At 35.5% G+C, this 22867-nt stretch overlaps 1 protein-coding gene across 8 annotated transcripts in view; it reads left to right on the top strand.

The window, feature by feature from the left end:
* Positions 1-22867, top strand: part of ASCC3 (activating signal cointegrator 1 complex subunit 3) — a 247270-nt gene that overhangs the window by 3695 nt on the left and 220708 nt on the right. For 7 of the 8 annotated variants that reach the window (XM_023762284.1, XM_006098563.3, XM_023762281.1 and 4 more), the window contains exons 2-4: positions 7459-7589; positions 9916-10066; positions 19772-20331. In XM_023762284.1, the coding sequence (XP_023618052.1) occupies positions 7500-7589; positions 9916-10066; positions 19772-20331 (801 nt within the window). In that variant the 5' untranslated portion in view covers positions 7459-7499. Of the gene's footprint in view, positions 1-7458; positions 7590-9915; positions 10067-19771; positions 20332-22867 lie in introns of those variants that run through there. The other variant, XM_023762285.1, reaches the window with a different exon arrangement.

Genomic DNA, 22867 nt, shown 5'->3' with positions numbered 1-22867 from the left:
CTGTTTTTGCATTCTACAATGATTTTCCTTCTGAGCCCACTCCCACCCTAGAGTTTCTAACAAATACCGACTTTTCTTTTACCCTTGGTTTTGCTTTTGTGCTCTATTAGCTTGAGATTTCAAAAATGTTTACCTGAACACTAATTTTAGGATTAAATTTATGCGTGTGTGAGTTTTTGAGTTCTTTGAGAAAAATGGCGTAGTGAGTTGAATAAATCACATTAGATTTTGATTTCTTTATGTAAATTTGGAGTAAATTTATTAGTTTGTAGAACATCTTATCTCTTCTTAAGAACTGAAATACATTAATCAAATAATTAAACTAATTTCTGTGAAAATATATTTTGAAGTATTGAAATAAAGATGATATAAGCATTAAAAAAATAAATATATGGGAATCCAGACCTGTAAATATGGTCCTTTTTTTGTGGCAGCTTTGGCCTCCCTTTATCCCAGCAGTTCTCAACCTGTGGGTCGCGATCCCTTTGGGGGTCGAATGACCCTTTCACAGGGGTCGCCTAAGACCATCGGAAAACACATATATAATTACATATTGTTTTTGTGATTAATCACTATGCTTTAATTATGTTCAATTTGTAACAATGAAATTGGGGGTCACCACAACATGAGTTACTGTATTAAAGGGCCGCGGCATAAGGAAGGTTGAGAACCACTGCTTTATCCTTTTTGTCAATCCATCCACTATGCAAATATTTATTGAGAATTTACTATGCCCCAGGCACTGTTTTAGGTGGCTGTGGATACTGAAGTGAACAAAGCAAAGTTCCCGCCTTCATGGGGCTCATTCTCTTGGATGAAGCTGACAGTAGACAGAATATATGTGTATATGTGCATATGCACACATCTATTCTCTGTTGTGGCTTGTGTGGCTCAGTTGGTTGGGCATTATCCTGAGCACTGAGGGGTTGCCAGTTTGATTCCTGGTGAGGGCACATGCCTGAGTTTCAGGCTGGATCCCAGGTAGGGGGTATGTGGGAGGCAGCTGATAGATGTATCTTCAACTCTCAAGTGGATGCTTCTCTTCCTCTCCTTTCCTCTCCCTTCCTCTCTTTTTAAAAATGAAAAAAAAAATCTTAAAATAAAGCATATATGTAATTTCTTAATGCAAAAATGAACATCTTTTTTAGTATAGTGTGTCCCATGCAAGTATGTCCCATATGTTCATGGGACATATTATACTGAATTATTTGTTGTTTACCTGAAATTTAAATTTAACTTTATAGCCTATATTTTTATTTTATGGAATATTCAAGAATGTGGAAAATTTCAGAAAATAATGTAACAAACACTGTTGTACTTGCCATATAGATGTAATAAGTATTAATATTTGCTTTATTTGTTTCAGGTATTTTAAAAACTATTGCTAATATTTTTTCTTTTGCTGCTCTCTCTCAATCCATAGAGAAATGATTATATTACTATTGAAGGAATACACTACCTTGGAACTGATATATATAGTTCTGATACATGTTTCTATACACATATTTCTGTGTAATGGGATATAAACCAAGGCATAATGAGAGAGAATGAAGGAATGAAATGGCACTTAATTAGGTTGGTAAAGAGAAGGCTTAAAGTAGAGTGCCAGGTATCTTCAACTATTGAGTCACTCATTGAAAAAGAGGGCTTAAATTTGACAACGTACTGACATTAGTACAGATAATTTTTTAAATGTTTTTTTCAGGTCAGAAAGCAGCATCCAGTATTTAGTGACCTAGTTATTGTATGTTCTACTCTATACTTACATGGAAACTTTCATAAAACATTGAAAAACATCACTGTTCAACCTATACAGATGTCATTTTTATTAAAAAAGTCAACAAATATGATTTTTCTAATATCTTCACGGTAAAAATTGTGAACCAGCAATCCTTAGAGAAATGATTACATTAGTATTACACAATTTAAGGTAACATGCTGTAATTTTTAAAACATCAGAGAAAGTGAATTTCAAAAATATGTTCCTAATGTTTGATGCTTTATGATGTATGGTGCTTCTTTTAGTATTCAATTTTAAAAGTTGGAGGTGTCATTGGCAAAACCTGTTTTTCCTCTGATTTGTAGCGTATATAATTTATGCTAAGAAAAATGACTTAGAAATTAGAATATGAGAAGGAATGAGAAATATCAGTCTGACCCTTGCAAACATCTTTCAGTTTAGGAAGCTGTAACAGTGGATGGAATTTGGTAGGGGAATGATGGTTCAGGGCACATTTCTGACTGACATAACATAAGGGATGAGAGTACCCTATTTTTAGGAGTAAATAACTTTTATTCATAAATATTGAAATAAATAATTCAAATCAAAATGTTAAATCATGGTCACGACAATACATGCTTTCAGAAAAGTCAAGTAAACATATATTAAATGCAATATTGTAGCACAATAGAATTCTTACTATCTATATGTTTGTTCTGGTTCATAATACCTAATGAATTGGTAATTTCCTTACCTGTTTTTATATTTCACTAGAGGCCTCACCTGCGGGATTGGGCTGAAACAAGCTCTCCAACATCCTCTGAGGGGTCTTGGATTGCGAGAGGGAGCAGGCCAGGCTGAGGGACCCCATCAGTGCACAGTCGGGGCTGGGAGAGACACAGGAGGTTGGCCAGCCAGGGAGGGATCGGGAGAGGGTTCCAGGGCGTGTCCATCCCATCTCACTCAGTCTCCCTCAGTGCTCAGTCCCGATTGGCCAGACCCCAGCAGCAAGCTAACCTACCAGTCAGAGTGTCTGCCTGGTGGTCAGTGCATGTCATAGTGAGTGGCTGAGTGGCCTTGGCATATCATAGCATACTATGCTTAGATTGCTTGAACGGCCAACTGGTTGACCAGACACTTAGCATATTAGGCTTTTATTATATAGGATGAGTACCACATTAATTCATTTGAATCCTGATTATAGTGTCTAGTTATTCTCTCCTGAGAGAAAGGTGGAGAGATTTCACCTGCCGCTATTACCAAATGTGTGCCAATTTTTTATATATAGTGTCAGTGTTAGGGCTTTTTAAGAATTTCCTCTACTATGCACAAAACAGTAAGTGAAGATTAAGGCCATGAAACCCTTTGATAAATATTTTTTGGATTTACGGTGTATAATTCTAATTCTTTGGGTGTAAAACTTGAATCAGATTTCTAAAGGGTCACCAGTTGCAGAGCTCACATTGAGGAATGTAATGGTGCTCCATGTAATTATGGTAGAGAGAAACAAGTATACAAGGTCAGGAAAACCCTTTCTTTGTAAACAGCTAAGGCTTGTTCCAGGGCATCACTAGAGTTTTGGTTTGGTGTATGAGGGTACTTCTTGAGAGGAGAATACCTCTCAAAAGTAGGTTTACAGTTGTGAGTATGCACAGCAGAGAGGTTTCAATTCAGATTAATCTTTGAAGGGCTTATTAAGGGACAGGCATAAATTCCTTGGGTCTGTCTTTCAGAGCCCCATAGATTGGGGTAAAATGAGAATTTTGCCTTGCTCAGATCATCTGGGCCAGGATCTTTTCCACTGAACCTGTGTGGGGAAAGATCAAATACACACTGCCTAGCATGCAGTAGGTCACCTCCTGATGTCCTGTAGAGTAATATGTGTGCTTATTTGATCCCTGTGGGAATTTCTAATCTTGTTCTCATATGGTGCTGATAGTTATTCTAACCACTTGTTTCCCAGGGCATTTAGAAGAAAAGCTTTTCTGCCCTGGCAGATGTGTCCCAGTTGGTTGGGCAACATCTGCGCAAGGAAAGGTTGCTGGTTCCATTCCTGGTCAGGGCACATGCCTGGGTTGTGGGCTCCATTCCCAATAGGGGGCCTGCAGGTAGTCAATCCATGTTTCTCTCTTTTTCCTTCTCCCTTCCCCTCTCTCGAAATATTAAAAAGAAAAGCTTTCCTTACCCTTTTTTTAAAGAGTAAAATTAATATAACTATAGGGGTCTTCTGTAATACAAAGGCAATGTGGTTTATGGTTATGAGCCTGTCTAGGTTTAACCCCTAAGGGTACCTTTAAATAGGAAAAGTAGAGTTAATATTAAGTAAGTAGTTGGGGTATAAGAACCTCATACAAATTTTATTTTTAACAAACCATTGTATATTTTGATTTATATAAAAAAATATATATAGGGTGGGGCACAAGTAGGTTTACAATTATGAGTATGCAAAACAGTTTTTTCTTGTTTTATGATATATTAATTGTTGCATTATTTTCCAGACGGATAACTGTAAACCTACTTTTGCCACACCTTGTATATATGTGTTTGTCTTTCCCTTGCTTTTTATGTTGTCCATGCTCCAAGTCTGTTTCCTAATTTTATTGGACACTATTCAAGAGCAGTTGCTTCTTGCTTAGGAATGAATTAGGATCTAAAGTGAACTTTTTGGTTGGAAATAGAGAATAATTAAAATTTCCCTTGAAAATCCCTTAGGACATCAGGTTGTCACAACATACTGTCTCTCAATATGTCCTGTACAACTATGTTTTTCCTCCAGACTTGGAACATATCATAATTTCTTCAGATGATCCAGGTGAACAAATTGGCTTATGTTTAATGGCCATGTTGTATGTTCTTTTTTAGAAAGGGAACATCGTTTTAAACATTGGAGTCATACAATGCAGCAAGATGTTCACGGTTTGAGATGCATATGGTGATTGAAACAGTGTAAGGGAGCACTGTATTCTTATTGCTTAGTCTCCATTCATCTAGAACATGTATTCAGTATGTGAAATAGTGGGCATAGTCTCCAGTGTTATTGTTTTTGTTTGTTTATACCTTTTATTTGCCATATTGTGTTTGATTGATTCAAATAATTACATATGACTCCACTACATTAACCAATAAGGTATAATACAAGTAAGTAATAGAAAGTAAAAATTCTAGGATTTACTATGAAATATGACCTCTTTTTGAAGTTGCATAATAGAGGGGTGTGTGTGTGTGTGTGTGTGTGTGTGTATGTGTGTGTGTGTGTGTGTGTGTGTGTGTGTATCTCTGATGTTTTTTGAATTCTGATCTTGATTGTGTCCCAACTCAGTGCCATCTGATCTGTTGATTCAGAAAGTTGGTGGTGATCCAGAAAACTTCATGGTGGGTTTCCCAATTTGAGAAGCCCTCCAGCTGACTTTGATGGACACTAAAGTTTGAGAATGTCTTCTCTGTGCTCTCCACCAACTCCTGCTTTGATTTCTTCTTTCAAATATTCCAGAAAGTGTTACTGAGAAAAATACAAATGTGATTCCCTGAATCATCTTGCTTCGAGAAATGCTTTCCAAAATTCATTCCCGATGGGTAGTTGAAATTTAAAATGGATCATTTTGCTTTCCTGATTAATTTTTTTTTAGTATGATATAGAGAATCCAACTGTTCTTTTTCCCAGCAGTTCTGATACCATTTCCTTACTTATTTGCAATGCAGTCATTTGTTTTTTTGTTTCTGATTTCGAATCTTATTTTATTTTGCTCAGAAAATGTGACCTGTATTGGGGTCAGCAAACTAATTTGGTCATCCTGAGCCCAGGAATGACTTTTACGCTTTTTAAGTGTTTTAGAAAAAAAAGAATAACACTAAGACTATGCAGAGGGCAGAGAGATTGCATGGTGGCCTGTCATACCTAAAATATTTACTCTCTCTCTTTAGACAGGAAAAGTTTGCTGATCCCTTAATCTAAATGATGCTTAATTGTTGAAATTTATTAGATTTGCTTTATGGCCTAGTAGACATAGACCGTTTTAAACTGTTACTGATGTACTTGAAAAGAATATGTATTTTTCTAATCACTAGATACAGGTTTCTGCATATGTTTATTAAATTAAACTTATGAATTTCACTGTTCAAGTCTTTTATGTCTTTATTGAAAATTTGTTGCTGATTTGACTGATCAGTAATTGATCAATTATTGAACTTTCATTTTGATGTTGGGCTTGTCACTTTCTTTAAGGTCTACTTATTTTAATGCAATTTCAACTTTTTTTTTTTATCTCTGGCACACATAAACTAATTACTAAGGCAAACCAAAAAAATACATTATATTTTTTGCAGATCTAACCAAAACGAAAAAGGTATAATTTTGATTCGTTCACACTGGACAGCTATTGTTTCCTTGGCTGTTGTCATTTTTTATTTAGCAATATAAGGCACAGAGGTCAGTGCCCCTGACCAAATAGTCAGGTATTGCAAGTTTTAAAAATTCTTGTGGCACACCAGTTGAAAAATCCTAGGGCTGGACAGTTCTTTGTTGTCAGGAAGCTGTCTTGTGTATTATAGGATGTTTACAAGAACCACTGGCATCTGCCCACCAGAAGCCAGTAGTATTCCTCCCTCACCCCCCAGTTGTGACAACTTAAAATGTTACCAGATATTGCCAAATGACCTATAAGGGGCAAAATATCCCTATCTGAGAACTGTCTTAAGGACTTGTATAGTATATGTGACATTCTCCAGGGAGCCATGCCAAATTTTGTTACAATAAGCAATCTTTAACCAGGATGAGCTCTAAGAGTATCCCATAGATAAGGACTCTGCTCACAGTAAATATTATTAGTCTGTTTGCTAGGGGGTTAGTTGTTTAGCTGTCAGCGCCTAAACAAGGAGATTAGATCAGGTCATCTGACTTTTTCCTTCTCTGGGAGTTCTTCCCTTCCTTCCACAGCTTCTTTAATTCTTTCCTCTCCTGTTCTTTAGCTTCTCTGTTACCTTTATCTCTTTTTCTCCCGTTTTCTTCCTTTTACTATATACCAAATCATTATTGAGCGACAAAAACATGAACCTTACTCTTTGTGGAGTGACACAATACATAAATAAGTAAATAAACAAGAATATGTCAAATATTAATTAGTGCTATAAAAGAGAATGGAAATTTTGTGCTTTGATAGACAGTGACTGAGTAGTTGCCCTTAGATTGAGTGGTCAAGAAAGGCCCCTCTCAGGAGGTATCTTTTAAGCCAAGAATTATGTGTCAAGGAGTCATCTATGTGAACATTGGAAGAGCATTCCGAGCAGGGAACCACTAATGCAAAAGCATTTAGGTGGAAACATGCTTTAAAAAAACAAAAGCAGTGAGACTTTGAAAGCAAGGGATAATGTGAGCATAAAACAGTATTAGAGAAAAGATGGGCACATGCTTTCTTTCCTCTCAGTATTATTGTCAGTAGTAATGCAGTATGTGAGACCTGTACTTGGGAATCTGTAGAACTTATTTTTAAGTAATGCTAAAGTAGTATCCACCACATGTGTTTTGTTCGTTTCTTTTTTCTTTTTCCCAACATAGCCAGTATGTTATTAAAAAATAAACAAGTTCATGGGTACAAAATGTGTTGAATTTTATTCAACATTGGTAGCAATTGCTTTTTTAGCTAATGGTGTTTATTTTTCTCTCTTGGACAGGTCAATTTGTTGAGTGTGATTACCTCTCCCACCTCCTCCCAACAGATAAATATCATATTGTTTTGTTTCAGTTTCTGGTTCCTCATTGTATGGATCACTGATTGAATTATAGATGGCTTTACCTCGACTCACAGGAGCCTTACGCTCCTTTTCAAATGTCACCAAGCAAGATCATTATAATGAAGATGTGGCTGACTTAAAGGTAAATTTTTTAAAGATGAAAACCATTATAAACATAGGACATGGACAAATATTTGACATTTTTTCCTTAGTTCTATGTGATTAAAATGGTATGTTTTAGCTACTGAGGAGGGGAATGTGTATACCAATGTTTACTAATGGGAATATACCAGATGTACTAGTTAATAGTGCGGATTTTTTTCAATAGATGGAGTTACACATATGTTGATATATATGCGATTTGATATGTATGCTCTTTTGTTGTATTGACAACAAGCTTCAAAACTTCACATGTCAAATTTTCTGAAGGTGTTAACATCATAGATATATTTACGCTTAAAAATGTCGAATTTCGTGCCCCCCAAAAAAAGTATTTGCAGGAAGTTTTAATTCATTATTTGAAGAAAAGTGCTACTGAAAGTTATCGTATACTTTGGGGAGCTTATGGTGAACATGTTCCATCTCAAGTGGTTTAAATGCTTTAAAAGTGATGATTTCGATGTGAAAGACAAAGAACCTCCAGGTCAACCGAAAAAGTTTGAAGACCAACAATTACAAGCATTATCGGATGAAGATGCATGTCAAACTCAAAAACAACTTGCAGAAAGATTAAACGTTGCTCATCAAACAATTTCCGATCATTTACAAGCAAGGGGAAAGATTTTAAAGGAAGGAAAATGGGTGCCACATCAACTGAATGAAAGACAAATGGAAAACCGAACAGTCCAGTAAAATGTTGCTTCAACAGCACGAAAGAAAGTCTTTTTTGCATCCAATTGTGACTGGCGATGAAAAGTGGATTTATTTTGAGAATCCCAAAGGCACAAAATTATAGGTCAACCATCAACATTGACTGCAAGGCCAAATCGCTTTGGAAAGAAGACAATGCTCTGTGTTTGGTGGGATCAGGAAGGTGTGGTGTATTATGACCTTCTAAAACCTGGTGAAACTGTTAATACTGATCGCTACTGCAAATAATCACCTTGAACCATGCTTTGATATAAAACGACCACAATGGGCCAGAAGACACGGCAAAGTAATTTTGCTTCATGATGACGCACCATCACACACTTCAAAACCAGTTAAAGGCACATTAAAAGATCTTGCCTGGGAAGTGTTAACCCACCCGCTGTATTCACCAGACCTTGCTCCTTCAGATTGCCACTTGTTCTGATCGATGGCACACACACTTTCTGAGCAGCACTTCAAAACATACGAAGAAGTGGAAAATTGGGTCTCTGATTGGTTTGCCTCAAAACAAGAAAAGTTCTAGTGGGACGGTATCCACAAATTACCTGAAAGATGGGGAAATGTGTAGCTAGCGATGGACATTACTTTGAATAAAGCACTTTTGATGTTTCTCTTTGATCGTGTTTTCTTTGACTATAAAATCCGCATTATTGCATTATTAACTGGTACACCTAGTATATCTTAAGCACTTATGACTATATTGTCAAAGAGAATAATCAGAACTATGGTATAGAGTCCTTTGTTAATTTTTCTGTTGAGAGAGAAACATCGACCAGCTGCCTCCTGCACATCTCCCACTGGGGATGTGCCCGCAACCCAGGTACATGCCCTTGACCGGAATCGAACCTGGGACCTTTCAGTCCGCAGGCCGACGCTCTATCCACTGAGCCAAACCGGTTTCGGCACACCTAGTATATCTTAAGCACTTATGACTATATTGTCAAAGAGAATAATCAGAACTATGGTATAGAGTCCTTTGTTAATTTTTCTGTTGCTAAGGGTCCTGCCAGTTAATTTTATAATTTAATCCAATAATTTACCCCTGGATTATCTGAGTAAGTTTTTGGGTCGATGGTAAGATTCTTATTTGATGGAGAGAAACAATGATTTATATCATAACATGGGAAAGATGAATTTTATTCTTTTAAACTCAGTATCTGGTCTCATAATTGACTTCTGTCTGGTCATTATAATTGGTTGTGAAATTTATAGTCGTAAAGGTATATGAACTTACGAAGGAATGAACCATACAATATAGTATAAGAAGGAACTTGCTTTGGTCTAGTACACATGGGATATTACGTATTGTCATCTTAATGTAGGACTTTTTGCTTTTTATTTTGCTGTCTGAAAATAATTTCATGATTCATTGTGATTAAACCTATAAAAAAGCTTTTATTAAACATATCTTTTAAACAAATGAGATTCTTTTTAATCTTATTCAAGAAAGGTTCCTTCTCAGAGCTGTAAATTTGGATGTGAATAGATACAATTTTCATTTTTTGTCTTGTATAATGTAATGCAAAATACATGCGATAAGTGATGGATTTGAGAAAACCTTTAACCAACATGTCACTGTATTTTGCTATGTGTTTCAGATGAAGCGATCTAAACTTCATGAACAAATTGTAGGGCTGGACCTGACGTGGAAGAAGATAGTAAATTTTTTGAATGAAAAACTGGAGAAGAGTGAAATGCAAAGTATAAATGAAGACTTAAAAGATATATTGCAGGCTGCAAAACAAATAGGTATAGTTTTGTTTTATTTTTATTTTTTTTTTAATAGAACCACTAAGGTGCAAAAATATATTTCTTTTAAATTAGAGTGCAAGGCTAAAATTTCCAAGCAAGTATTCATAATTATGAAAGACTACCTTATCTATTAAGGAGCTTAGGATACAGTCAGGGAGGCAGAAGTAAACAAGTAATTATAATACAATCAAACATGAGGAGTTTATAGGAATTTAGAGTTTGAAAATCTCTGTCTTGCTTGAAGTAAGGATAGAGTGAGCTAAAATTTTAATGTAGCTTGAGGGACTCTTAAAAGCCGTGTAGCTCGGTCTAGCTAAACTTCTCTTTAATTCCTGTCATACACTAACAATTTCATCAATTGATTGTACTTAGAGGAAATTATAATTTGATAATGCAATTACTTATGTTAACATGCTACTATTCCCAAGGTTGAAAACAAAACAAAACAATGACTGGTAAAAATCTGAGTTTGTTCATTGACATTTACAATTTCAGAATCTGATAACTAAAAAGCATAATTAAACTACTGTAGTTCTAAATTTTTCAAATGTAGGTTTGTTACTTATAAAAGGTTCAGACCAATCCTCTTGACCCTGTGTAATCTGGTCTCCACCTTTCTCTCTGACTTCAACTCATCCGTGCCTTCACTCACGGTGCTTGAGACACATGGTCTTTTCTCATTTCCTCAGACCCACCAAGTTGGTGTCTGTTTGGGGGTCTTTGCACTGCTGTTTCCCTTGCTGAGAATGTTCTTCTGCCCTAATTTTAGGGTGGGTAGATCCTCTCTTTTTAGTCTGAATTCCCCTAAAAAAATATTTTCTTAATGAGGCCCTCATTGACCATCCAATCTTATGTTGGTACCTGGTCATTCTTTATCTTATAACCCTTGGTAACATTTTCTCCATAACATTTATCATTATCTTATTTTTGCTTGTTTGTTTATTACTCATGTTTTGGGAATAGGATATAAGTTTCATGAGAATAGGACCTTATTTTTCTTGTTGAACACTTCATACTCAGTGCTTAGAGTAGTGTTTACATATTTTAGGACTGTAGTGAAATTTCACTTGATAAATAAAAAAAGTTTTCTCATGTGATTTCTTAGTTGAGGGGAAAATTAAATCATTACTTTACCATATGCTAGGTTGGCAGGTTTCTTTCCTACACTGGCTTTGAACGGTATTTCTGGTATATTTTTTACACATGAACGCTTATTTTTGCTCATCAGATCTTTAAATTTACTCAAATATTTTGACTTTGATATGTCATTTTATTACCATTGGTTTGTAATATAGTATATTATTGAATTTAAATACCCTCATTGTTTTAAGTTGTGAAAGTACAAATGAATGTCATGTATGTTTTTGCATTTAGTTGATTTTCTGAAGTTCAGGGCTTTAGTAAAAATTCAGTTTGCTGAAGCCTAGGTGAAATAGAGCACATTTTGAAGAAATTTGTGATAGAATTTAGCACAGAATTACATTTTATATTTTAAGGATGTAGAGGCAATTAGGTTCATTGGAAAATAGTAGGGAAAAGCAGTCTCCAGTCCACCTGGATCACCTTGACTGGGATCTAACCCTCTGGGCTTCACTGTCTTCAATTCTAAGATGTTAGGGCCACTGGGGGGTGGCCTGATAAAATACTTTTCAAAAACTGTAGAGTCTTTTTTCTCTTCAGGAGTTCCATTATAAAGATGTCTCAGAATACTTAGCAAAAACAGTACTAAAATACTGAGCTTATTCAGTTCTGTGACTAAATTATTTCTTTATATAAATGATGTAGAAATTAAGATTTTAAAAAAGTTTCTTTTAGATTCTTCCCAAATGTCTCTGACAAGTCAAAAATCATTGTTTTAAATACCAGTCATTAAATGTAATCCTAGATGTTTTGCCTGTTGGTGAAACATCTGATTCATACTCAGGGACTAATCTATTGACTGATATGTTTTAGAAATTGATTATTTTGAAATGTAATGTTTCAGAAGAATATTTTCATGACAGATGAAAACTTAGGGTTGGACTTAGGTAAATGCTCTGTTATATATACTTTTTAATGCTATGTTTAAGTTGAGTAACTTAGCTTTAGTGAAACTAATATTTGACTACTAGTCAACTACTCTTTCTGAAATCCTAGATTCTTTCCGTTCCTTGTAGTCTGAGGCCAGAATATGAAAATACTGCTGATACTAGAAATGTAATTAAAACCGGAAGCATTGAAAAGATTAGTCTCATGGTAAATATGTCTTTGTGATTTCTCTTATATCACTCTTTTAGCACATGTATTTTTGGTGTAATTGCATTAAAAAGAGAGAATAAAGAACAATCACTTATATTTCAATTGAGTGTGATATAATAATCTGAGGTATTTGTTTAAGAACATGTACATCGACTAGTTAGAGTAATAGGTATTTTAAGCTGGTGGGGATATCAGGGAACATGTTGTCCAGTCCCTTCATTTTGTATGTGAAGAAACAGGGCTCATAAAGGTTAAGTGAATCCCATGGTTGATTTGTGGTGAAGTTAGGCCTGGACCCAAGTTTTAATATAGAGACATAATGTAAATCCTAGATTCTTTACTTTCCTTATAGTCAGAGGTCAAGTCCTGTCAAGTCTACTTTTCAGCTACTCTTAAATTCACTTTCTCTACATACTTACCATTGCCCTGGTTTAAGCTTTTACCATCTGATGTTTGAACTACTGCATTAGCTTATTTCCTAAGCCTTATTTCCTTATTCTGCTTCTGCACTGTGACTAGACTGATCTTTGTAAAAAGCATGCAAAGCTCATGTTTATTCCCAGCTTACTCTTTAGACCAAATTCCTTAGAATGGACATTAGAAAAGCTCCTGTATGAGTTGAAACAATGTACCTTTTCATCTCTTTGTCATTCTATCACATGCAAGCTTTACTCCTAACATATGCAATGTGTACTTTTTAAATTTCCTGAACAGTGCTTAGGTTGTTTTTTCCCTCTTATCATGTATGTGTTATAGTAACTTTCCCCATTGTGTTCTTCTGGGGAAATGCTTCTCATCTTTGAAGAAATAGTTTAGGCTTCATTTATGTCCTGTTACTCCTTTGTAGTCTTAGTATATAGTGCTCCATTAGATTATCATCCATTCTATACTTTTTTAGAGTACTTTCTCATTATTTGATAATTGTTTACACCAGTCCTTTCCTTGATGGAAATAATATTCTAGGCTCTTAATCTTAGTTTATCCAAATACTCATTATAGACATAGCTGTCTCCTCAATGGATTTTGAAGGAGAAACAGTCATATTAGCCTATCTTCTGTGCACAATGAAACTTTGTCAATACATTTTATGTGCTTCAAGTAAAAATATTTTTGAAAATAAAGAGGTTAAGATTGAGAGTGGCAGTTAGTAAAATCCATCATGTACAAGGCATGCATCTCTGTTAGAGTTTTAAATTATTATAGAATGTTGATTTTCCACTATTTTATCATAGAAGTTTTAAGATTTTCACAGCATAGATAGAAACTAGAATGGGGGTCAAAAACGGTGGGAAGTCAGCAGGAGAACCTGACAGTTCTTTAATCAGCTCTGTAACTGAATTTCCCTCTCAGGCTGGAACAGGGTGATCTAATGATTTTACTCTGGTCTGGATACAGAACAGGACTCAGTCATAATTGAACTATTTTTTTTTAAGTATTTGCATTATTTTGCTATACACAGACCTTGTTTTGCCTTCTCTAGTTTATAACCCCTGTTTTATTTGGGCTTTGATGTTTTTATGCATTTTACCTTTAATAGCCTTGTCTTTAACAAAAGTACAAATCAAAAGGTTGGTTGGACATGACTGACTTATAAAGTGTGGTTTAGGGAATTTGGGAATCTATTATGTTTTTCAAGTTGTTGAGGAAATAAGATTTTACTATAAAAAAATGAGGAATCCGAACCGAGTGTGGAAAGCATTTTATAAAGCGATGACTGCAGAAGGAGGTATATATAGAAATTAGTAGGATCTGACAATTCTGTATGGAAGTAAGGGTATGCATATCCTATATAATAAAAGGCAAATATGCAAATCAACTGAACGGTGGTATGACCGGTTGCTATGATATGCACTGACCACCAGGGGGCAGACACTCAAGGCAGAAGCTTCCCCCTGGTGGTCAGTGCACTCCCATGGGGAGCACCGCTCAGCCAGAAGCCAGGCTCATGGCTGGCGAGTGCAGTGGCGGTGGCGGGAGCCTTTCCCACCTCCGCCGAAGCGCTAAGGTTGTCTGACTGCCAGCTTAGGCCCGGAGCGGGCCTAAGCCATCAATCAGACATCCCCCGAAGACTCCCGGACTGCGAGGGGGCGCAGGCCTGGCTGACGGACCCTCCCAAGTGCATGAATTTTGTGCACCGGGCCTCTAGTAAATAATAAAGGCCTGTTGTGTATAGAGTGAAGCAGGAGGTTTTTCATGAATATTTGTAAAAAAACAACTATCTTGAAAATTGTAGATTCCAAAAAAGTTCAACGTTCCACTTGACATAAACTGGCAGACAAGATAATTTAGAACAGCTCTCTGCTGAGAATAATTAGAAAAACTGTAAAATAGAAAACAGTTTGACTGCATCATAGTACTTCCGATGCAATAAAAAATTATGGGGCCAAGATCTAACAGCATAAATAAACCTAGCAAATCTGATCCTGGCATTTGGGCCACTTTTATCTGAAATTGACTAGTCCAGAGGAGGAGGCCAGATGAAAAGGGAGGATGAGAAGATGAGCAGAGCTCTTGACAGATTCAGAGGACTAAGATGACAAAAATGACTAAAATAGACAAAGGAAGAAATAGAAAATCTGAATATTTGACTGTTAAAGAAATTGAATCTGTAATTAAAAACCTTCACACTAAGAAATCTAGATATGCCTCATTGGCTTTATAGGGGAATTTCATATAATGTCATTTAAAATGATATGATGGTACTGTAGATTATAGGAGGTTACATGCATATAATAATCAAATGTAATGTACTATCCTTGATTGGGCACAAGACTGCTAACGGCTTGGCCTTTCTTTCATGTCTGTTGCCTTTGTTCACCATGTGTGCGCGCCTCCTAGCCATCATATCTCTGCACTAGATGTTTCCTATTTAAATTTTTTGAACGTAGATTATGTTGCTAGATTTTATAACAATCGAATCACCTTTGCATTCCTGTAATAAACTATAGTTACTTATACTGTATTTTTAGATATATGAATAGATACAGTAAGCTAATGTTTAGAATATTTGCAACTGTATTTTTGTACCATCTTTATTTCATTTTCAGCTTTTTCATAAAATTATTTTCCTATAGCATAGGATAATTTCAAATTATGAGTTAATATATGTGGTACACATTTAGTTCTGTCATTTACTAGTGAATAGCTAATATCACTAATCCAGTTTCCTCATATATAATATGGTGATAGTAATTCTTTGTATGGTTGGTGGGATGTGAAGCAATACTACAAAGTGCCTAGAGTACAGCCTGGTAAATGGCTGTCAGTGAATAATTTTATTATAGTCTAGATGTTCCGGTAGCCATTGATAGACAAATAGTTTATCTATGCGACTATGATAGATGTACTGGTATGTGCCCAGTGATGATGTGGTACAAAAAGGGGAGGAACTCTGCTTGGGTTAGTCAGGAAGGAATTCATAGAGAAGGAACTTGGGAGAGAATTAGATTGTGTTTGACTGTTTCAGGGACAGTTATTTTTAAATGTCTGTATCACAAGAAAAATGACAAAACAAAAGAGCTGAATAACAATGAAAATCATAGATGACTTTGCAAATATATTGGCTGTATAAACAGGCAGTTCAGATTATGTGAGGATATGACAAAACAGCTGTAAATTGAATGGATTGTAGCAATGGCAAGTGTTGGAAATAAGATCAACTCTTCACAGTTTGCTTTAGTTTATCAATATATTATTCTTCATTTACAAATTATTATGATTCCTTAGCGTACGAAAATTTACACTGCATTCCTCAGTAGAGGCATTTTTGCATCTCTACTTGTAGTTAAAGATTGTAATTAATTTTCTTTATAGTACTGTCAAGGCTATAACTATACGTTTTATAAATGGATGCTGCACTGACGTGTATACTTTATATCATCTTTTTATAAAATGCTTTTTCCTTGGATGTTAAAATTTTTTTTAAATGCCAGTTAAATCTCAGTGAGCTATGTGATTTGTTCAAAGATAGTTTATTTCCTTAGTAATACCCACAATAACAGAAGCTTATATATGATATTAAAACTTTTTGTTAGCTCTTTGGTTGCTTGGAAAGTCAAGTTGTAATTTGATGCAGGATTTTATAGTACTAGAAATGGTAATATAGCGGCTGGATGCCGACTGAAAGTCTACACTGTAAAGATGAGTATCCACATTTTGTAATGAATATACGTACAATTAAACGACTAACTTTAAAAAAATGGAGAATTGTCTTGGCCTCTCTTTAATCTCTTATACTACTACTAATTTCTTTCTCTACCAAATAGTTTCTCTGTTTGCTTCCCTTTCATTATTTGCTCACTCCGAAGGCAGTAGGTAATTTCTATTAAAGTTCAGGAATAGTCTTAACATCTAAGTGGTTTCTTCAGATTACTGTATTGAACATTTCTTGAATACTTTGCCTACTTAATGCAAGGTTTTCCTGGAGGATTTTTGATGTACAAGACTAATACTAAAAAATAAATGGAGCTCATTATTTTAAATTATATTACTTAGCCAATTTTAAATTTATACCACATAAATTGTTCAGTTTATTCCCCCAAAAGCCATATGGTAAATGCTTACCTCTCTTAGTTTGTTTGATAGTTTGGTGATTATTTGAAAAATGGTATAATGCAGAACAGTGAAGATTTAACTGGTTAAGGAATTCATTTGTTGAAAACTTCTAAATTGCATATTTAGCAATTAAGGATGCAAACAGTTGATGGATATTTTTACTTGATTAAAATGTCCTACTCATTCCTTATAAGGAACTTCTCAACTATTAGAGTGAGCTATTTAAAAAGTTACAAGTGGTTAGATATCGAAAGTAGCTTCCTTAAGTAAGGTTTGAAGGTCATAAGTTTCATTCAAACTTTTGCCAGTTGATTATTTAGTTTATTTTCTTTACTGAGGTTTTATCTTGAGGATAGAAAACTACACTTAAAATTCCTATTCTTCTCAGGAAGACTAGCACAGTCAGTGGTGTGCAACAAACACTTCTTCAATTGGGAGTAAATGTTAACAAAGAGCTTCAGCTTAATAATCACTTAAAAGATTCACTTCCTACTAAATTCTACGTAAAATATAAAGGGAAACGAACAAAAAATAGGTTGCTTGTAAACAAGATCCTCAGTTAACGTTTAGTTTTGGATATAGTGTAAGAAAACAAGTACCTGACTACCTATTACCAATTTCCACTCCAGACGCGCACCACTCATTTTCCAGGCCTCCCCGCCCCCCTCGTGCTTTCAGTGTGGCTGCAGACGTGTGCTGCGGGCGGAGAAGCGCAGAAACGCCTCGGTGCAGAAACACTGTGGCTTCCCTTCTCCTTCCCTTCTCATTGTTGAGGGCAGGTGGGCCTGCCAGAGCTTTGACAAAACAGACATCTACTGATATTTATTAAGATGTTTTTCTTCTGTTTTACGGGCACCTTTTATATTTCTCAGTCACCAAAGGATCCAAGTGCTGGCATCACAGGTGGGCTCTAATACCATATTAGGGTGATCCTTTGTCACTGCCCCGGCTGGGCCACGTTCCCTGCTCCTATCCCGGGCTGCCTGCTCATCCGGGTCTGCTGGCAGCAGCCGGGGCGTGGCATCACGTCATCACATGCAGGCGGAGCGCTGGGACGCGTGTCCGCGTGTCCGCGTGTCCGCGTGTCCGCGTGTCGCTGCGGGCGGGGGCCCGCGTGTGGCCGCGGAGGGCGGCACGGAGGGACCATCTCGCGTGCTTTAGCACTCCGGAGAAGTGTTCAGATTGCAGTACTTTGGGTTCTTTGTTAGATGGTCAACGGTAGCAACAAATACTATTTGCTAGTGCTTCTCAAAAATTGGAATTTCCGGACTCTGACGAGCGCGGTGCAGAGATTCACTTTTGAGAAGTTACTTTGTGGTGTGAACACGCAGGCGAGTTAGTAATTAGGCAAGAATATTAACATTTGTGAAGAAGCATTATCCAACTAAGATTACCATTTTAGCGGGATATAGAAAGAGATACAGTGGAGATGTGTTTTCTTTTTCTTGATTTGTATTAATAATTACCACATTTTAAAATTCTAAGCCAGTGGGAATTTGTTAGAGATGCACATTCTCACGCCCCGTCTCAGGCAGAGTGAATCTGAAACGCTGAGACGAAGACCCGCAGTCTAGGTTTTAAACAAGAACCCCAGGGATTCTGATGCACAATTTAAGGTGTTGTTTGTTTGTTTGTTTGTTTGTTCTTAATCCTCACTGAGGACATGCATGAATTTCAAAGAGAGAGGAAGGGAGGGAGAAAGGAAACATCAATGTGAGAGAAACATTGTCCCTTGTCTCCCTTATGTGCCCCAACTGGGGAGAACCTGCTACCTTTTGGTGTATGGAAAGTGTTACAACCAACCCAGCCACACTGGCCAGGGCTTGACGCACATTTTATTTGAGAACTAGCGGTCTAAGGAAATATTATTTCATTCTATTTATATAAGCAAATTAGCATATGATATAGCAAATAGATATTAATTTCAAACATTTTTTCATATTTTCTAAAAATTATGTCATTCTCAGAATTATTGTCCTCAAAAGTATTTTCAGATATAGAATGCTGAGATGTGGCTCTAAAAGGCTATGTAAATCTGACATTTTACATCTTATAGTTAATAAAATTAAAAGAAATCATTACTAAATTACTAAAAATAGTTTGTAATCAGACATTTCTGAGTTGAGGTATTTATTCCTCAATCTTCTTTGAATAACATTTTCTAAAACTTCAGTGGAGAACTACATTAATTTCATTTTAAAAGTTAACTTAATCCAATTAAGTTTCTGAGTAATAGTAGCTTGTGATCTAAGGAAAACACTTTCTTGTGATATTTCCTTACTAAGCAAGATTTTGTTAAAATCTATCTTTCCTGAATATTATTCTATCCTAGAAGTATTTTAAAATCATAATGATTTAGCCAATTGTGGATAGTTTTGACCAAAGGATTTTGATTCACATGAATCACATGAATTTATTTTTTTCTTAAAGAAGTTTTAGTATACTCTGAAGAAATCCAAACACTTAATTTGAAAAGATATATGCATTCCTATGTTCATTGCAGCTTTATTTCAAGAGAAAAGATAATTGAAAAGTGCCTATCAATTTGATTTAAGAAATGGCATATTGGCCATAATAAAGAATGAATCATACCATTACTCATCAAATCAGTTTTTAAAATTTGGTTTTAAGTAAGTTTTGAGGAGAGGTAAAGTGTTACTAGGTAGTTTCTCTATGTAGATATAGAATAATCACAGACAATGATTTGCTTATCTAATACAGTTCTTTGGAAATTTGGGAATGTACTTAAAGGAGCTTTTCTGCTCTTAAATTGGTTTATCTTTACCAGTATGTTTTTACTGCTGGATTTACCCAGAAGAATCTTACTAGTAGTTTTTTTGTTTTTGTTTTTAATGGTACCTTGAACTATGATTCACTTGAGCTAATACCGTTTCTTTTATCTTTGAATAGTTGGAATGGAAAATGGAAAAGAAGCAATTGAAAATGCGGCTGCATTTCTCTTCAAGACATTTCACTTGAAGGACTCTGTTGGTCACAGTGAGACAAAGGCTATCAAACAGATGTTTGGTCCCTTTCCATCATCATCTGCCACTGCAGCTTGTAATGCTACCAGTCGAATTACTTCTCATTTTCATCAAGACAATCTTGCTGCTCTTTTCCAGATGACAAAAGAAGAATGTGGTGATAGAATTTTATTTGGTAATAATTTAGCATTTTCATTTGACATGCATGATTTGGACTACTTTGATGAGCTGCCAATAAATGGTGAACCCCAGAAAACTATAAGCCTAGATTACAAGAAGTTTCTGAATGAACATTTTCGGGAGCATTCCACCCCAGAGGTCAAACCTGTGGAGAAAACTAATGACTCCTTTTTGTGGTGTGAAGTTGAGAAGTACTTAAATGCAACTTTAAATGAAATGGCTGCAGCAACAAGAATAGAAGATCTTTGCTGTACTTTATATGATATGCTTGCTTCTGTTAAAAGTGGTGATGAACTTCAGAATGAGGTATAGTTGAAGTTATTGAAGTTTTACACTAATGTGAACTATCTTATATGAAATAGCTTTTTTAAACATGGGTGGTAAACAAAAAAATAAGTACTTTTTAATATTGTGCTTCAGTAGGAATTATTTGATTAGGTTGACATCTGAGGGGAGACTATACTTTTTGGTACTTACTTGCATTATAAATGTTACCAGAATCTTTTGAAATTTTGATATAGAATAATTAGTATGATTTAATATAGTATGATTTTCAGACTTTTTGTTCTCAAAGCTCCTTTATACTTTTACAAATTACTGAGGATCTGATAGAGCTTTTCTTTATGTTGTTTGTATATTCTATTGATATTGTGTTATAAATTAAAAACAAATTTTATATAGTAAATGCTTTAATAATTGTTTACTAAATCATTTAAAATAATACTAAATCTAATTTTTACTCCATGGAAGATTATACTCACCTTATACGTATGGAAGGATGAAAAATAAAGAGGCAAATAATATTTTAGTTATATTATGAAAATAATTTTGACCTCATGGCTTCCTGAAAGGATCTTGGAGATTTAGACTACACTTTGGAAACCACTGATTTAATGTGTATACTGCAGTTTGGTCAGAAGAGTATAGAGATGTTTTTGGTACTTAGAATAGAGTATTTAAAATATTGTGTAGAATGATTAACAATACTTTATGAAAAGGTTCCCCTGTTAAGTGTTATACATTGTTGTTTTTTAATATGTTTTTTAAATTGATTTTTAGAGAGAGAAGAAGGGAGAGGGATAGAGAGATAGAAACATCGATGAGAGAGAGAAACATCATCGATCGGCTGCCTCCTGCATGCCCCCTACTGGGATTGAGCCCAAAACCCAGGCATGTGCCCTGGGAATTGAACCAGCGACCTCTTGGTTCAAGGATTGATGCGCAACCACTGAGCCACACCAGCTGGGCAAGTATTATACATTCTTACTAGTAGTCTTGGTAGTCTTAGTACTGCTGAACAATAGGAGGATACTAACATCAACCAGGTTCAATTAAAATAGTGTCCCTTCAGCTATGAGGATGATATATGTGCTGCTTTCTCTATATTCATTTCACTAAATAATTAGAAGAACCCTTTCCCTAACCCTAAGTCTGAATAGATTATCTGCCATTTGGTAAAATTATACTTTAAAACTTAGAGAATATTTAGTATTGTAGAATTTTCCTACCCATAGTATTTGTATGTCTAGTATAATATCCAAATGGTGATAGCCATATAATAAGGTCTACTAATTTAAGGAAGAGTTTCTTTTTTTAAAAGGCATCCTATGGCATATGATGGAAGTTATATGTTTTTGTTCTTAGTCTTTGTATTTGGATGCAATTGTTCAGTGCTAACGCTCCATAGATCTAACAGTACTGACATGAAGAATGCTTTTCACCATCTTGCCTTCAGATATCAAACTTTCAGTTGCTTTGCCAATCTAAGAACAACTAACCTAATAATTTCATAGGAAAAAGTATTGTGACTACAGTTTGACACTTGAACAATGCAAGGGTTTACAACCCTGCTGACTCCCCCATGCAGTCCAAAATCTGTTAGAACTTTTGACCTCCCCCCCCGCCCCAAATTAACTACTAATATCCTGTTGATTGGAAGGCTTACCAATAACATAAACAGTTGATTATCACATACATATTTTGTAATGTCTAGTAGTCTATACTATATTCTCATAATAAACTAAACCAGAGAAAAAATGTCAAGAAAATCATAAGGAAGAAAAAATACGTTTACAATATTTATCGAAAAAAGATTGTGTAAGTGGACTCACACAGTTCTCAAACCCATGCTGTTCAAGGGTCCACTGCATTTTCTCATGACACTTGGTGAGTTCTGTTCTTTGCTCTGTTACCTTGCCCTTTGTTGATGTTAAGCTTACATTTAAGTAAGTTAAGTAGTTTTCACAGTCTACTACTTATATCTTGTTCTTTTTCTTTTTTTAAATTGGGGGAGCGGTTACCTTTATCTAGCATTTCTGTTTTTCTTCATTGTTTCTCATAGATAGCAGGGATTCTGAAGTCGAATCTAGGAGCAGTTCCTAAACCGTGGAATATGATGCATCAGAGTGTGAATATCTGAACTTATTTGAAGAGGCTAGGTCAGTGATGGCAAACCTTTTGAGCTCGGTGTGTCAGCATTTTGAAAAACCCTAACTTAACTCTGGTGCCGTGTCACATATAGAAATTTTTTGATATTTGCAACCATAGTAAAGCAAAGACTTGCATTTTTGATATTTATTTTATATATTTAAATGCCATTTACAAAGATCAACCAAAAAAATGAGTTCGCGTGTCACCTCTGACACGCGTGTCATAGGCTCGCCATCACTGGGCTATGTTATTCATTACTACTTTTCCCCTTACCATAGGTAGCATTCAGTGTTTATGATATGCTCTTTCCTGTTGTAAGCTCATATTCTGTGTAGGAGAAGATGCAAGCAAAGTGAGAATGGAAAGAACATGTCTTGATTTTATTTCCTTCCTTCATACATTTGATAAAAGG

Source organism: Myotis lucifugus, unplaced genomic scaffold, assembly GCF_000147115.1.
Source record: "Myotis lucifugus unplaced genomic scaffold, Myoluc2.0 scaffold_240, whole genome shotgun sequence".
In the NCBI taxonomy this organism is placed as follows: Eukaryota; Metazoa; Chordata; class Mammalia; order Chiroptera; family Vespertilionidae; genus Myotis; species Myotis lucifugus.
The sequence above is the reverse complement of the archived record's forward strand: the minus strand, read 5'-3'. Positions and strand labels throughout refer to the sequence as shown.